Consider the following 16219-nt stretch of genomic DNA (forward strand, 5'->3'; position numbering starts at 1 on the left):
GTGTAGAACATATTCTAAGTTTTTATAATTGAGACTCATCCAAGGAAAATTCTATGAATGAAACCACAACAAAAAAATAAAATAAAAATTGTCTACTTTAACCACGATCAAATCACAACTCAGTTTCGATATAACATAAACAACTAAATTTGATACAATTTCTTTTTTAAAAAAAAGCTAGACATTACATACCTATGAATGATTGTTAACACTTTAAAGGGTCCGAACTTTAAAAAGTAATTCAAGTTAAGAAGAAAAAGAGGACCCATCTCTCGTTACTCCCATATCATTCTTTCGTCTTCTATAAACATGACTCTTCTCAATTTGTTGTTGTTTTGTGACAGCTTTGGGAATTTTTTTGAGCATCTGAGAGAACATGATACCCCTATTATAAAAAACCCGATCACGATATTCTGTTTGTGTTCCAAAGCATGATAAAAATTCAATAACAACAATATATTACAACTGGGTTTAATGAAAACGAACAAGATGGAGGCGCTGAGTTAATTATATAATATCCTCAATTTCATTGTGTATCCATGCGAAATAAGAAGCCAAATAACCTGGAAGAAATTTCTTTTTAAAGAAAATACCTCGGGAAGAAGACGATGGAAAGTGGTGGTTGAGTTAGTTCGTTAGGGTTTGAGTTCTAACTATATATCATGCACGATAATACGATGGTCAGAGTTAGAGGGCCACGACATACATAAGTGGTCACAGATTCAGAGTTAGAACCACGTAGGCCACGACATGCGATGGTCAGAAGACGATGGAAAGTGGTGGTTGAGTTAGTTCGTTAGGGTTTGAGTTCTAACTATATCTCAGCCGTCCATCCTAATAACAATTTCAACCGTGTTTTGCCCTTTGTAGACACCATCTTTCCTTAAAACATCGGTGTCATAAAAATATAAGTCTGTTACAGGGGCGACATGGTTTATTAGAGGGGCGGCATTGTAATAGGATAAAAAGGGTCATTACATGATAATTCAAGTGTCCCTTATCAAAAAAAACTGGTAATGACAAATTAACCCTCATAATTGATAACCTAGTTTAGTGATGATAATCAAGTTTAGTGTTAATGATTAACTTCACTTATATTAACTCAAAATCAAAACCAAAATCAGATTTTTAAAGTTAAAAAAAAAAATTTAGAGGAGAAGGTCATTCTCAATCAATTGAAGAAGTTAACCAACAAAATGAAGAACCAGGACCTGAAAATGACCGGATATACTTCTAAATTACTCCCAACTAGCTTTTTGTTGCTCAAAGTTATCTAAAGTACGTAAAAAATTCAATTTTTTTACATTTTCAGAGCTAATTACGGTTGGAATTTTGCTCATAACCAACCGTAAATCGAAGTTACGGTTCGTAAAATATGAACTACCAACCGTAACTGGTTAAATTTGAAGAAAACCCAATCGTAAAACCAGTTACTGTTGGTAACTAAATGCTCGATACGAACCGTAATTCGGTTACGGTTGGTAACCAAATGCTTGATACCAACCGTAACTCAAATGCTCGATACCAACCGTAACTGATTTACGGTTCATAAACTAAAATGGTTACCAACCGTAACTGAAGAAAATTCTCAGATATTAGAACATACAATTACCAACCGTAACAACATCAAAATCTCAAGTTACAGTTCGTAATTTAGTTAAAATCAACCGTAACATAAACCTAGAAATTTCAATTTCGGTTTTCATCTAAAACCCTAATTTTGATAGAAATTAAACTTAAATGGAACAAAATAAACCAAATCGTAACTGGGTTTTCAAAACATACCTCATATAAGTCATTACAGCACACTTGTTTAATTTTCGAATCGTCGATTAATCAAAGACAATGAAATTTTGAGTTTTAATGGAGGTTACGGTTGATGGGAGGAGGAGAAGAGAAGAAGAAAGAAAACAAATTTTCAATTTAGCTTTGATCTAGATTAAAAAATGGGGAGGATAATCTAATCAATTTACACCCCTATAGGACATCCCCTAACCAATTAGAAGGACATTACTATCACACTACCGCCCCTCTAATAAATCATACTGCCCTATAAGGCCTGTAAAAATAAGAGGTGCATGTATTAGAAGTATACGGCCCGACCACGTCATAGCCGTGGGGCTGCCAAAAAGTTTTCCGAATAAAATTGTTTTTCCGGTTTGGTCTCCCATACCGACCTTCTAAAATTTGAAACTCCGCAAAACTGACGACCGTAATAAAGTACTTATTTACCGAGTGTTTTTTGTCTTTATAAACCAAACGATTAGTAATTTAATCAAAAGAAAAAGTAGAGTAGCAGAATACGACATACGTATAACAAAGGGAAGAACAAAGTGCAGAGAGAAACCCTAGTTGGTCTGTTTGGGGTTTTCTATTACTAGAAATTAAAGAGCAACATAAAGGATTCGATTATATTGAGGAGACTGGAGAGCTGTAACCACCAAGAGGCTTGTCTCCTAAACAGGTAGGGTTTTTGTTATTCTGCATTTTATAATTTTATCTCTAGGCTTTCTTATCGAGTCGTCGTTCTTGGAAAATTCGGTTAGAAAACTGGGTGAACCGCTCTAACTAGGGTTGATGAGTAATAACTATGTTTCATTTAGTTGAAATTATCAATTATGAGAAGGGCAAAATCAAGGTCGAGAGAAAATACCTTCGTCAACATACCATTATTCAGCAGCTCCGTTTTCTAAATGTAAACTGAAGAGCAAGCTGAGATAGAAAACAACTGGGTATTTTCCTGTAGCATGGTTCTGTACAGTGCCTGTGCAGTTAGGCTAACAACCTAATTCTCATTGTAGAGTTGGATCTTTTGTACAAGAGGGTGGCCACAACTGTACCCTTTGGTTTTGTATTTCCATTTCTATTTAATGAAACAACTTAATGAAAGCATGTTTAGGCGGTTTTTACCCATCACAAGTATATAAAACGTACATGCTGTTGGGATTTTGTCGGTATTGCTTAATTCATTTAAATTTTCAATTAATCTTTCAGTCCATTTTGCTTATACGGCACAATCAATCATCATATCCCACCGGTTGTCCAGATTAAGTTGTGCCTTTTCCTCCTTAATGTTGCTTTCTTATTGTTTGGCTTCTTATTCATCTTCAAGCAGACCAGACTAGCATTCTGCAGTTTTGATGCTGGAGCTTCTTCCCAAACTTGGAGATTTTCATATAGAATCACCCCTCTGTAGGTTGGGCTTGGGAAAACTTATTTTGTCAACATTCAAGCTATGAGGTTACAGAATGCCAGGCTTACCTTTGTCCGTTCGTGAAGCGACGTATGATTTGGTCTCTCCTTAATGGAACTTTTCTTTCTTGCATTAATTTTTAGTCCTTTTGTTTATCTGTGGTGTAGCAAGTATGTGAAACTGTTTCATCGGGGCTATTTTCTACTGGAATAGAATAATGTCGTTAACAGGCTTCAGATATAGACCTACTGATTTGTTTGATGAAGTAGGGCCTAAAACACTGAACATACTCAAACAAGCTATTTTAAGAATTTGTTGTCATGACTATTTCCTTTTTCTTGCAAGAAAGAGAGGGGAGATTATCCCATCCTCAAAATATAGGTTATGTAAAGACATCAGTAAATTGCTGGTTTAAAAACTGCGCCCTGTATGATTTAAAGGCTGCTGTGAATATTTTGCGGTTCTTTTGATTACCAGATGTTTGTGGTATATTCTTGCATGCCCTATATCTTAACTGCTATTTATATTTATATGGTTGGAGATGCTCCATTTAGAGTTTAGCAGCCATCACTCGATTGTTCTGTATGTTCCTTAACCACATGTCTATTTGAAGTTCAAATATTCTTGTGTTTTATCCACCTTTGGGCTTGCTGGATACTGGAAATACATCAGAAAGATGACGCATGCATGATGGACTACGGAATAATAAGTTGTTTTAATATTTTATTTATTTATTGTGTTTGAATTGAATAGGAATCCTTGCTGCTATTGCGATAGCCATTCTGGGACTGCAAATCAGATGTGTCGGCAAGATTCCAGAGTCAACTTATCTCCAGAGGAGGTAGCTGCAGCTGAAGAAAGTCTCTCAATTTATTGCAAGCCTGTTGAACTCTATAATATTCTTCAACGGCGTACCTTACAGAATGTAAGATCATTTTTTAAGACTATACTGAAATCTGCAGAATTTGCTAAAACAGTGTCTGTACAATTTTTGTTCACTATTATGGTTTAGTAGCGGCTTCCTTCGGTCAAAATTTCATTCTGATATTAAATTCTGTTTGTTTCTCTGCAGCCATCCTTTCTTCAAAGATGCTTACATTACAAAGTACATGCTAAGCGGAAAAGAAGGTAAACACTGTTTTAAATCCTAAGACTGATTTGTCGTTTTAATATTTCTTCACCTTTTATTTCTTTATACTCTCTTTCTGTAGGTTGTTCTCCATACATGTTAATTTAATTTCTATACTACGATTGACTCTCAAGTGGATAACTCTTATGTGTTAAACAAGTAGAATTGGTTTGGAAGGGCACTTTACAGGGCACATGCGAAGTGGAAAGAGATAAATGAATTAGAGGAAGACTGTCATTGGTCGATCGCTCATCACTGAATTACATATGACAGCAATGAACTAAACTGACATATAAAATTATGTAATCCCTATGTTAGGATTTGGGGTTACTGACTAGTTCATTGATGCTTTGTTTTGTAGGATATGCATGACCCTTTCTGTTTCTGAAAATGTGAGTGGAGTGCAGCCGCAAACCATATTGCCCATATATGCCATCTTGGCAAGACCAGTTTTTGATAACGAAGTGGGAGGGGTATGCCATTGTCGAGCAGTATATCTGTTTGTTAATCTTTTTCTACGAACTGCTATGTTCTTTCATTTCCCTCACATTTGTTGCACTGATTTGGTTTTAAAACAGCAGTCTGCAGTTTATCGCCTCAGCCGGGCATGTGTCCTAACTGCTTTTAGTGAATCCGAGAGGAAGGACCAGGCTGAAGCAAATTTTATTCTCCCTGAAATTAATAAGCTGTCAGATGAAATTAAAGCCGGCAAACTCACCATCTTATTGGTCAGCTGTGGTAGACACTATTGCGAATGTGAAGCACTTACATGGTTTTGATATAGTTTTTCAATTGTTGCACTAGATCACCTCCCAACTTTCTTGCAGGGGGTAGTGAAAGTTCTTTAGGCGAAACAAATCTATCTGAAGATCAGTTGGATATGAAATCATTTCCATGTAAGACGGCTCTTAGATTCATTGTTTGATGGTCTATCGCTTAATAAAATGTTGTGACAACATTATGCATGGATTATGATTTTTCATATTTGATGCATTCACGTCTCTTTAAATTTTTGTTTATTTTCGGATGACATTTGATACTACTTTGGCTCCATAGGAAACTCAAAGTTACTTCACTTACAGGGTTTCATTTGCAGGTTACAATAATGACAAAGGAATGGTACATGTTAGGTGCATGTTTATAATTAAATGAGCTTCATATATGCATATTAGAGATTGATATAGGTAAAGGCCGTAAGGAAAGCAGAGAGTTATGCTTACCGATCTTCTCAAATGGTCCACTAGTTGCTAATAGTGGCACCCAAAGAATTTGTAAAATTTATTTTGTCTTACTTATCATATGATGTTGAGAATTCAGCTTACTATTTAGTACCACATCCGAAAAGAACACTGCCAGAATCTGTCAGTGAAGTTTGCTCACCACTACTAACTTTACTGCCTGTACAATATTTCTTTTTACTATCCGATGATCTTTTTTCGTAAATAAGGTGACACTGTTCCATGATATTATTTTTTATGCTCTGCCTAGTCCTGTAGAAATACGTCTTAAATGCATCTATGTTTTTGTTTGTATTGTCATGTTCTGTCATTGGCATATAGTTCTCATACATAGGATAACACGATTTTAATTTGCCTTCCGCTCTTCCTTACAGCAAATTTGGGAGGCCATTGCCTGTGGGGTAACATACCAATGGAGTCGCTCTATCTATCATGGGAGAAATGTGTGAACTTAAAATTGGGGCATAGGTTTGAGATGCCATCAACGATTGCTTTACACTCTTCCTTTTTGGAGGTACGTTATGAGATTGGTGGGCTTTATCTTCATCCTTGTTGGGGTTATTACTTTTAAATTTCATTGAGAATCTAATTATACATTGCTGCATAGTTATGATATTTGGCATATATTTAATAATATGCAATGTATAATCTGACGTTTTGCTGAACATTTTTGTTGCAACCTAGTGTAGTATGAAAATTGAGGGGTACACCATACAATTGGCTGGACTTGATTTCGTAATTCCCGCTCTTAGTTTCTGATTTACATTAGGGTGATGTAATCTTTCCTGTATATTGATGCACAATTTATATGTATGTTATATCCAGACTTGTATAAAAAAAGTTTTCCCCTATGTTGTTAGGGGCAAGGCTTACGGCTAGGCTTTGGTTAATGAGTTGCGGCGCCAGCTGCCAGATAACTCATACAATTAGAAAGGGCGGGCCTTAATATCCATGAAAGAATTGGGTTTACTTTAAATAGAAGCCTAATTCTAAGTTTGGGGGTTTCTTAAAGAAGTGTAGAAGAAAAAGGCAATGCCTTGACTCTGGAGCCTTGGCGGCGCCTCAGACAGCATAGTTTTCCCAGTCATCAGCTCATTCAAAGTCGGTTGCTACGTTTTTTTTTTTTTTTTTTTAAAATTTGGTTTAAGATAAGTTTTCTTGCTACAACCCACGCTGAATAATATCGAACTTTGCAATATAGCTTCAGTAGGTACCTTGCAGTTTCAGGTAACTAAAGTACTAGTAATCTAACACCGATCTGGTCATCATCCTCAGCACATTCTACTTGCATGAAGTAAAAAAGTATGTCCGAGGTTCATTTCCCCTTGAAACCTGCATTCTTCAATAGGGGAAGAAGGGTGGAACTTACTTTTTTTTGAATGTATATTCTGTAATAAATTTCGTAGCTTATGTTTTGGAGAGGTTTGAAACTCGAAGGTTATGCAGTTGACCTTAAACTTTGGTGGGTAAGGTAGATGTTTCTTAGCTTTTGTTGGAAGGTTTAATTGAACTTTGTTGGGGAAGACCTACAGCTACAGCTAGAACTAAGAGCGTGTTTGGTTGGAGGGAATACTATTCCATTCCCATGTTTGGGAAATAGGAATAGAGGAGGAATGAGAATATGATTCTTCCAAAGAAGAGGCATTTAAAACCCATGGGTGGTGGTTTTTAATATCCCCCCTCCTCATGGAATATGATTCCTGGGAATGGGTTCTCCTTTTCACTACACGCTCTTAAGAGTATAGGTTGGGAAGTGCCACTTATCATTGTGTTTTACTTGCTCGAGTTATTGCTTCCTTGTAGAATATTTCCTTAGTATTTTGAGATTGTTTTTATGCAGGTGCGTGGCTTGAATGGTGGCTATTGTATATCGTTCCAGATTCCTCATAGTTCTGTTTCCAAGGTGTGTCCCTTGCAAGTGTTTTATGTATGTGATGATGTATTTTTATGCTCTTGTAGCCCTTGGTCATTATTACTTGAAAGAGTCTATTCTTCAATGCTTGCTGTTATATTACAGCATCTGCCTGTAAACATCTCCGCGCAAGAGTTTGGGGGAAAAGAAACATCTCCTTATAGCTCATACAATTACAATTATGTGTCCAGTTCATCATTGCCTCACATTATCAGGTAACAAGGTTCTCGCCCTCTTTCGGTTTTTCATTTAAAGACCATCCAGCATGTTTTTTTTTCTGTACGAGAGAATTAAGGCTGAAGATCATGCTTTCACACACATAAATAAAATTCAATATTACTTCAAGAAAGAAATTAGAAATTAGAATCATGAACTCTTTCTCTTTTAGGACTCTAACGTCATATATTTCTACAACGAGAAGAAATTAAAAGGTGATTTTTTTATTTATTAATATTCCGAAGCAACTCGTGATCTTTCTGATGGGACGGTTAGGACTGCAATAAGTATAAGTCTGCTAGATTCATCGTAGTAGGTCGATCATATAAAATTTGTCGCGCTATGGGAGAAATTTATCCCTATATCGAAGTGTTTAATGAAATAATTTACAGAAATAACCAGCAGATTGCTTGGAGTAATTAACACAGATAGATATGTTTTCACTATGGAAATTAGAAATATCCAGTTGATTGCTATGTTATCTGGATCAGGGAGCTGATCGATTCACTAGTGTATTCATGCATATTTTGTTAGTAAAGAAAATTCTGCATCCTACAGAAGTAAGAAGGAATAAGAAATTGTTTACGTAAAATTACAGAAGAAGGTGAAGAGTAAATTACTAAATTGTATTTAGTGGCAGTTCAAATAAGAATGATGCCTCCACTCTTGTATTTTTTTTATCTGCATTCATCTGTTTCAATGGAGCAAAATACAAAAGTAAACAAAAAAGAAGGTTTATTCAGTGAATAAACACGATTTACCCGTAAGTTCTTCATACTAGAAATTTAGTGCAGTCATAATGTGACAGGACGAACCAACTAGGGATAGCCCAGTTGTCCAGGGCCTGAATCTCACACTTGAGGTCAGAGGTTCGAGGCATCAAATAATTGTAGGACATTTGGACTCTTCCCTCTTGTAGTTTTGCTACCTTGTAATACTTCTATGCCACTCTCTTTTGGATAAAGAAATAGATGCATGGTGCACCGTCAATTTATTCATAGTTCGGAACCTTCCTCGCCCTTGTAGCTTTGCTACCTTGTAGTACTTCTGTGGTACTCCCTTTTGGAAAAAGAAAGAGACTTTTCGTATCAGCTGCTTGTTTCTTCTCCAACACGTATCTATGTTTTTTTTTGGTCTCCTGAGTTATCTCTAAATAAATTTGGTTACTTATAAACTGCAGATTGAGAACTGGAAATGTCATTTTCAACTATAAATACTATAACAACACATTGCAAAAGACCGAAGGTAACACATATTTTCTTGATTTAACTTGGCTTTCATCCGAGAAAGGTATTTCTTTTCAATTTGGTGCCGTCAGTAGAGTTGTCATTCACTTTTATGTAAGATGTGGAAGTGTATTTCTAAGCTAAGCTGGGCGGAATATGCCTTTTGCTTTTTTTATTTTTTATTTTTAAAGAGTTGGTCGTCTGATGTAATTATGAATGTTCTTTTGCTGTCATATTATGTTCTTATTCTCTTTGTCTCTTTGCGAGCCTTTGAAATTTTAAGAAGATTACTTGTGAATCACCACGCTTTTTGTTTCACTTATTAAAAATATTGAATAATCTGTTCAGTATATTGATGCCATCTTGTCTCTTAAAACACTATTGGTATGGTCTTTATTGTGCTTATGATGATTTACATTAATGGGCGTGCAGTTACTGAAGACTTTTCTTGCCCCTTCTGCTTGTCGCAGTGTGCAAGCTTCAAGGTTGTGCTGTCTCTTTCATGTACCTTAGTTAAACTGTTAAAGGTTCTTTCTTTTGAAATAAAGAACTGATATTCTACCTCTTATTGTTTCACATGAATTTTGTTTGTAGGGACTTAGACATCATTTGTCTGCCTGCCATGACCTGTTCAACTTTGAGTTCTGGGTTAGTCTACAACTGGAATCTTTAGTGCTATTCTGATGTTGATGCTGTGAGGTTGGTGCATAACTTTTGGACTATTTTTTGTTATAGGTTACGGAAGAGTACCAGGCGGTGAATGTTTCAGTGAAAACTGATATCTGGAGATCTGAGGTCAGCTTCCTACTTCATCGGATAACTTCTGTTTGGTTACCATCTTATAATCTTCTAAATCTTCTGGAAATTGTTCATGGTCAACTCGGATACATGTACATCATATCAGTTAGTTAAGTCATTGTTTTTAATCTGTTCTTTCTCCTGTCAATAAAACTACAGATACATCTTGTCTTCATCAGTTTCACCATCCATGCATTTTCCTTTTTATCCTAATATTTCTCTCCTATGATTTTCAGATAGTTGCCGATGGAGTTGACCCAAGGTTGCAAACATTTTTCTTCAGGTAATTCTAGTGTTGGGCTGTCCTTGATAATTTTATGTTTGTATATCCTTTTGTGAAATAATTTAAATGCCATTTATGTAGCTCAAAATTTCGAAGACGTAGAAGATCGAGGAGTGCATTACCAAATGAAAAGAATGTCCATCCGCTTTTCTTGAAGTCAGACTCCCCAGAAGTGAATGGTTTAGGCTTTTGTAAGCCTCCCGTGGACGAGGCTGTTAACCTTTCTGCGCGTATGCCTGCTACGTATGCAATGGACACTGAGCCAATTAATCATTCTCATCGGGTGTTAGATAAAGGTTGGTACAACACAACAGTTTATAAATTTCCTTTAAATGCAATTGAAGAAACAAGATCATTTTAAGCTACACTGTTTAGGATGAGGCATGTGATGCGGCGTTAGGGGTAGAATATGTGGAGTTAGGGTGCTAGTAATTCATTGCTTTTCAACTGGAAAACCTAATTTAGGTAACTCGCTCAAAGACAAATAATTGAGGCTTTAATCTTAGTGAACATGGTGAGTCCAAGATAGAACTGATGGCCTAAGTGCTATATTTAGGGTTTAACAAAAATCCCCAGATACAGGTGGCACCTTGGTTGGGTGAGACACATGGGTACCAAAACTCTCACTTTTGGCGCCTAGGGGGTCTGTTGTACAACATAAATGTAGAAGGTAGTTGTTAATAAGCAGTGCAAAATGTATGGCCCTTATTAAAGGCTGTTGGTCACCTTTAAATTGATTCCATCAAGGTCATAATAATCCATTCTGATTACGCAACATAATAAACTGTGTCTCACTTCGAACAGTCAGGAATAATGCTGGAGTGGGTTTGATTTGTAGTATTGGGTTAAACTGGGTTGCTTGGCTTGAATGCAGCCGACTCATCTGACGCTAGTGCCTTCTTCTCTTTCACTTTCTCTATCTCCTTGTATCTATATTTGAAGGTAGGCTAAAAGGTTAGCATCTGTTTCAGATGCTCGCTCAAGTAAAGAAAGGCAGAAGATTCCTAAGGTTTTTACCTGTGAGAGTAATTGGCAGATTGTAAGTCATAATGCTGCAAGTAATCGTTGTGAGACTCCTTTTGTGTCTGAGTTCATGGAAAGGGTTGCATCAAGCCCTAACATCACAGTCTTTTCAACTGCTATTGCTCAGTCTCCTGGAGGCCCCGAAAGCCTTCAACCAGCTGCAGGAAGCACTCTTGCACCACCTCCCATGCTACAATTTGCGAAAACAAGGAAATTATCAGTTGAACGTTCCGACCCGAGAAAGTATGTTAACTATCTTTTTGGTTTATGTTCATATAATGATGTTCAGCTGTCATTTTTTTTAATTTTTTATGTAAGAATGTATGCTTCAATTTTATCAGCTTTCTATGCGCATGAACTCAGTCTAAATTATACTTAATATCTCTTAATGACTCCACTGATGACACCACTTTCTTCAGCTTGTGGTGTCCACCTTAGGAAGAGTCTTCATATACTCTTGGCATTTTAATGTGTGAAGGCACTTTCATTCAGACATTCTGGTCTTGCACGTGTTGCTTAGCTATTTTTCTGTAATGGTCTCTCACGCAGGCTGGATTGCAAGGGTCTATTTTGATTTATTTTTTTTCCGCAATGAGGTTTCAAATCTAAAGATACTTCTTTCCTTTATCAAATATGTCTCCAGACGTGATAATGTAACTTTTGGTTCAAAACACAAGGTTATTTCCTCTGTATGTCCTCATCTATGGATCAATTTTGGTTATCTAAGTATGTATAACTCTCCTAGATGATCCAAAATTCCTAAAATCATTTCTACAGATGGCTAACGGATCACACTCCTTTAAAGCTGTTAATAGTCTTAGACATCACACTCCTTTAGTGGATTAGGAACCTCTTGAATCCCTTTAGTGTAGCATCAACTATTTGGTAATGCACCAAGCGGTTTCTCCAGTTGTGGTAGGAAGTTATTGTAGTAGTATAATCAATTCACTTGCACATTTGTTCTTTACCTTCCATACAAACTATGAAATCTGTATACCATGATTCCCTGTATTTTATCTAACTAATCATGTTCTATGTGCAGCCGTGCACTCTTGCAGAAGCGACAGTTTTTCCACTCCCATCGAGCTCAGGTGATATGCTACTTTCTCTCTACCTCTTTGATAATGCTAGTATTCTTTCTCTCGCTGTTATGTTTATTTGTGCTACCTCATGCGTATGTTGGGTTTTGATCCAATTTGAGTTTTTATTTATCTTTTCATAGGCAAATTACTGCTTGAAATTTGTGTTGCCAACTGATTGTTTTATGGGAGGGGGCAAGGGGAGAAATTGGTTCTTAGGTAAAAATAGAAAAGTAATTTGGGTTGGTTGTTGGTGTTGGCTAAAGTAGGGAGACGTAGAGGCTTAGGAGACCTTTGGTCTGACCTGTTCCATTATTTCTAGTAAGTAGTTGGTAGATGCTGTTAAAGCTGAATTTTTGGTTCAAGACCCTTCTTTTGAATTAAGGAGTTGGATAAGGGGTTTAAAGTTGCTCTGAATATACATGCATGAGCCGATCTTAAAGGACTGTTGAATTACTTGGCTTCTAATTATACAATTTCTTTCTTTTGTTTCTTTTTTTTGTGATTAAAGCCAATGTCAATGGAGCAAGTGTTGTCTGATCGGGATAGTGAGGATGAGGTTGATGATGACATTGCTGACTTTGAAGATCGAAGGGTATGCTTGCTCATTCTATCAAGTCCAAAATTCTGTTTTTGTCTGTTTTGCTGACTTGGTTGGCCTATAAAACTGGTTGTGCCTCTTTTATACTGTGCAAAGAACCACTATAGCTGTATGTGTCCTTTTAAAATCTCCGCTTGCCAGCTTAGTGAACTCCATGTAACAGTGGGAGTTAGTCCATTGCCCTCATTATTGTGCATATTTTCTTTATATTGAGAATAGAACAGTTCCTTGTGGGCATTGGGTCTCTAGTTAACCAAGTTTATTATACTCCCGTTCCGCGACACTCATCACCTGGTTTCTGCTAGATGCCCATAGATGTATATAATACAAAATGAGGTGCAGGGCTTTGGCGTTCCATAGTTTTCTCTGTTTAAAAAGTTGGGAGCTCAATCTCTTGATAAATTCAGATTGTGATAATTGTACAGACTGCACTAAGAACTCGGGACCAGACCCTTGAAAATTGTCTCTTAAAAAAATTTGAAATGATTTGAACCAATAGATCTTGTTTTGACAACTAGCATGACCGACTAATTGCGGTCCAGTTGATTCTTGGTGTATTTGTGAAAGTGTGACTCCCTCGTAACATTTAACCCAACGTTATTGTTTTATATGTTGGATTAGATATATGATAGCCATTGAAGATGGTGATGACATCAAATTTATTTGATTAATTGAATACTGCAGATGCTTGATGATTTCGTTGATGTGACCAAAGATGAAAAACAGATTATGCATCTCTGGAACTCATTTGTGAGGAAACAAAGGTGAATAACTTTTATCTTGACCTTCCTCATTGTTGGTAAATTCGAATATTTTGATGCTCGGGCATTTTATATTTCTCTTTGTGATGTATGAACTTGCAACTACCATTTTGGTGCTTCCCATCCAGACCATGGGTTTGGGTTGTAAGTTGCACAAAACTGAAGTCGGAGGTTGAAAGTGATGTAAACTGTAGAAAGACATACGCAGTCTAAATATCACCAATCTCGATGATGGTGCCTGGAATATGTTCTAATTCCTTTGTAGGTTTATAGCTAAGATTAAGCAGAAATACTATATTCTGTGTTTGGAAATGTTCTCTCTTTATTTAATATACCTGTGAATATTTTCTTTCTATGGACAAGTTAATGCTCTGTGGTTAATGTAGGAAGAGCCTCAATTTATTTTTATTGTGACTGCACATGTGGAGAGAATTCGGAAGGTCTCTCACTTTAACACAATGCACTGTTGTCACCTAGGTCATTCAGAAGAATTTGATGCCCTGGCTTTTGAAGCAGGACTCATGTATATATATATATATATATATATATATATATATATATATATATATACATGTCTGTATAAAATTGCCCTTAGTTTAAGTGGGTACATGCACTGATGGCCAATTTCAGTTACATATCCCATTTACACAATGCAAGTTTGAACTTTCTCGTTCATGTATACGATGCTGGCACATGGGACAATAGTAGTTTGGATCTTTGACCACTTGGGTTGGCTCGATAAAGTATATACAAGGGGTATGCAGTTGGTTAATATTGTAGTCCATCTAAAATGACATTTTATCATTGAATACAACCTTGTTTAAGAGGAATATTATCTTTTGCGAAGCACTTAATTATTCTCCTTTTTGTAGTTTGGTTAACGCTGTGATAGTAGTTATTGATCATGATTATTTCTGAAGTTCATCGTTTCCTTTGTCTTTGATGAAAACCACTCCCTTTACTTGTTTGTGACAGGGTGTTGGCTGATGGTCATGTTCCTTGGGCATGTGAAGGGTTCTCGAAATTGCATGGTCCAGATCTTGTTCGTGCCCCAGCACTAATCTGGTACCATTTTTCATCCTGTACCAGTGATTGTAGCACATATATATACATTCTCAACACATTATTGATGCATATTGATACATCACACTTGTGGTTTCTTTTTCAATTTCACCAAACCGATTGTGGGAGCTGAAGTATATTCGTTGAACTTTTCAGGTGTTGGAGGCTGTTTATGATCAAACTATGGAACCAGAGTCTCCTTGATGCTCATACAATGGACAAGTGTAACTCCATTCTTGCAAGATACCAAAATGAGTTCGCAGATCCCTAGCCTACGTGGAGTTATATGTTGCGAATTGAGAGGAAGCAAAGCGGAAGAAATACATCAGACGTGCGTGATTCACTAATTAATGATCGGTATCAATGTTAAATTTTTGGTTGATGGGGTTCAAAAGGAAATGAGGTTATGTAATTCTTTTATATCAGCAGAGAAAACAAAAACGAAATACATCTCAATCGCGAGCAGTGAATGTGAGGTATAATCTTATGGATCGTTCCCCTCTAAGACGATTTGTATGACTAGAATTCTTTTTACTAAATATGAACATTGTTGGTGGCCTCGTGTTCTCAAAAGGCATCCTAGTGCAACATATAGGTAACTGGTTTAATTGGAAAAAGGGCAGAATGTTAATCTTGAGAGGGGTTGATTAATCAGGTTCCACGAGCACATAAACCGCAAGATGGTGAACTAATTATACAACCTCCCCGTGCTTCAAAGGACAACTAGTTTCTATACTACAGATAGCATGTCAGAGGTCACTACATCTATATCTACAGTGTAAAAAGAAGTGGTGTCTGTCTATGGGACACATCTGACCATTGAAAATAGGTTGTGAACGGCAGGGATCGACCAATCTGTGAGTTTGTCTTTGGGACAGATCCAACCGTTTGTTACATCTTTCATAATAGAGTAACGGCAAAGATCGTGACTTGACCCGACCAAAGATAACATTAGCGAAGTTCAATTTGTTCCAAACATTGGTGATTCCTTATGTGAATTTAATTCCTAAGTTTAACCTGAAAAACAACTCAATTTAATTCCTTAAGTGAATTTACTTATCCTATTCGCTTCACTTTTACCTTTCCCAAACTCTTTATTGCTCGCTTCAGTTTCTTAGTCCAATTCCTTCCCGAACTCTTTGTTTTCAAACCTTATAACAGGCGTCAACCTAAGTTGAAGGAATCATCAATCCTTATTTTCAGTTCTCAGTAACGAAAAAGAGTTTTATCGTGCCAGAGGAAAATATGAGGTAATTATTCGGTTGTGCAAATTGAAAAAAAAAAGAAAAGTAGAATCAAAATTGGTTTATTAACTTCTGTTTTGTTTTAGGCCTCCGTCAGGTTGCAGCATAGACAAAGCAGCTAGAATACCAGCCATTAGTAATCTTCTCATAATCGACTAATAAATAAGAATCCACTTGTAGTGGATTTCTTTTTTTTTTTTCAATCTTCTTATTTTCAACTAATAAGAAGAATAAATTAATTTACTTTGATAATAAATACATTCACATTGAGTTTTTTTCCTCAACATGCAAGATCCTTGGCACAAAAAGCACGCCGCCAAAAAAAAAAACAAGAAAATGTATTAACTAAGAAAAGAGCCAAAAAGATGCAGATATTGAATTTAAGACTGCCAACTAATTTATGTTCTAAATTTACAACAGGCACAAAAAGAACCTTCAGAAGAAGGTGTCCTCC

The 16219-nt window shown here is 36.4% G+C and overlaps 1 protein-coding gene across 6 annotated transcripts; it reads left to right on the top strand.

The window, feature by feature from the left end:
* Window positions 1–2272: 2272 nt before the first annotated feature.
* On the top strand, window positions 2273–15094 carry LOC113358512 (polycomb group protein EMF2B-like). Of its 6 annotated transcripts, XM_026602112.1 has the most exons (23): window positions 2273–2464; window positions 3116–3283; window positions 3947–4118; window positions 4266–4321; window positions 4684–4795; window positions 4901–5060; window positions 5150–5218; window positions 5935–6074; window positions 7401–7463; window positions 7578–7687; window positions 8869–8933; window positions 9347–9399; window positions 9509–9562; window positions 9650–9709; window positions 9949–9995; window positions 10077–10291; window positions 10967–11034; window positions 11146–11261; window positions 12061–12109; window positions 12609–12692; window positions 13383–13462; window positions 14435–14524; window positions 14678–15094. In XM_026602112.1, the coding sequence occupies exons 2-23, from the start codon at window positions 3249–3251 to the stop codon at window positions 14790–14792; spliced, it is 2013 nt and encodes a 670-aa protein (XP_026457897.1). In that variant the 5' UTR covers window positions 2273–2464; window positions 3116–3248; the 3' UTR covers window positions 14793–15094. The 6 variants fall into 6 exon arrangements, with proteins under 6 accessions (XP_026457897.1, XP_026457894.1, XP_026457895.1 ...); XM_026602109.1 differs by having other exon boundaries at window positions 2274–2464; window positions 3116–3293; window positions 10967–11261; XM_026602110.1 differs by having other exon boundaries at window positions 2274–2464; window positions 3116–3293; window positions 4904–5060; window positions 10967–11261.
* Window positions 15095–16219: the final 1125 nt, after the last annotated feature.

The sequence above is a fragment of the Papaver somniferum genome, chromosome 3 (assembly GCF_003573695.1).
Source record: "Papaver somniferum cultivar HN1 chromosome 3, ASM357369v1, whole genome shotgun sequence".
In the NCBI taxonomy this organism is placed as follows: domain Eukaryota; kingdom Viridiplantae; phylum Streptophyta; class Magnoliopsida; order Ranunculales; family Papaveraceae; genus Papaver; species Papaver somniferum.

Bases quoted from the DNA above. Each gene is read 5' to 3' on its own strand.
- LOC113358512 (XM_026602107.1), top strand. From the start codon at position 3,249: ATGCCAGGCTTACCTTTGTCCGTTCGTGAAGCGAC. The intron at 4,322-4,683 runs GTAAACACTGTT...TTTGTTTTGTAG, and splicing joins CATGCTAAGCGGAAAAGAAG to GATATGCATGACCCTTTCTG. The intron at 9,563-9,649 runs GTTAGTCTACAA...TTTTTGTTATAG, and splicing joins TGTTCAACTTTGAGTTCTGG to GTTACGGAAGAGTACCAGGC.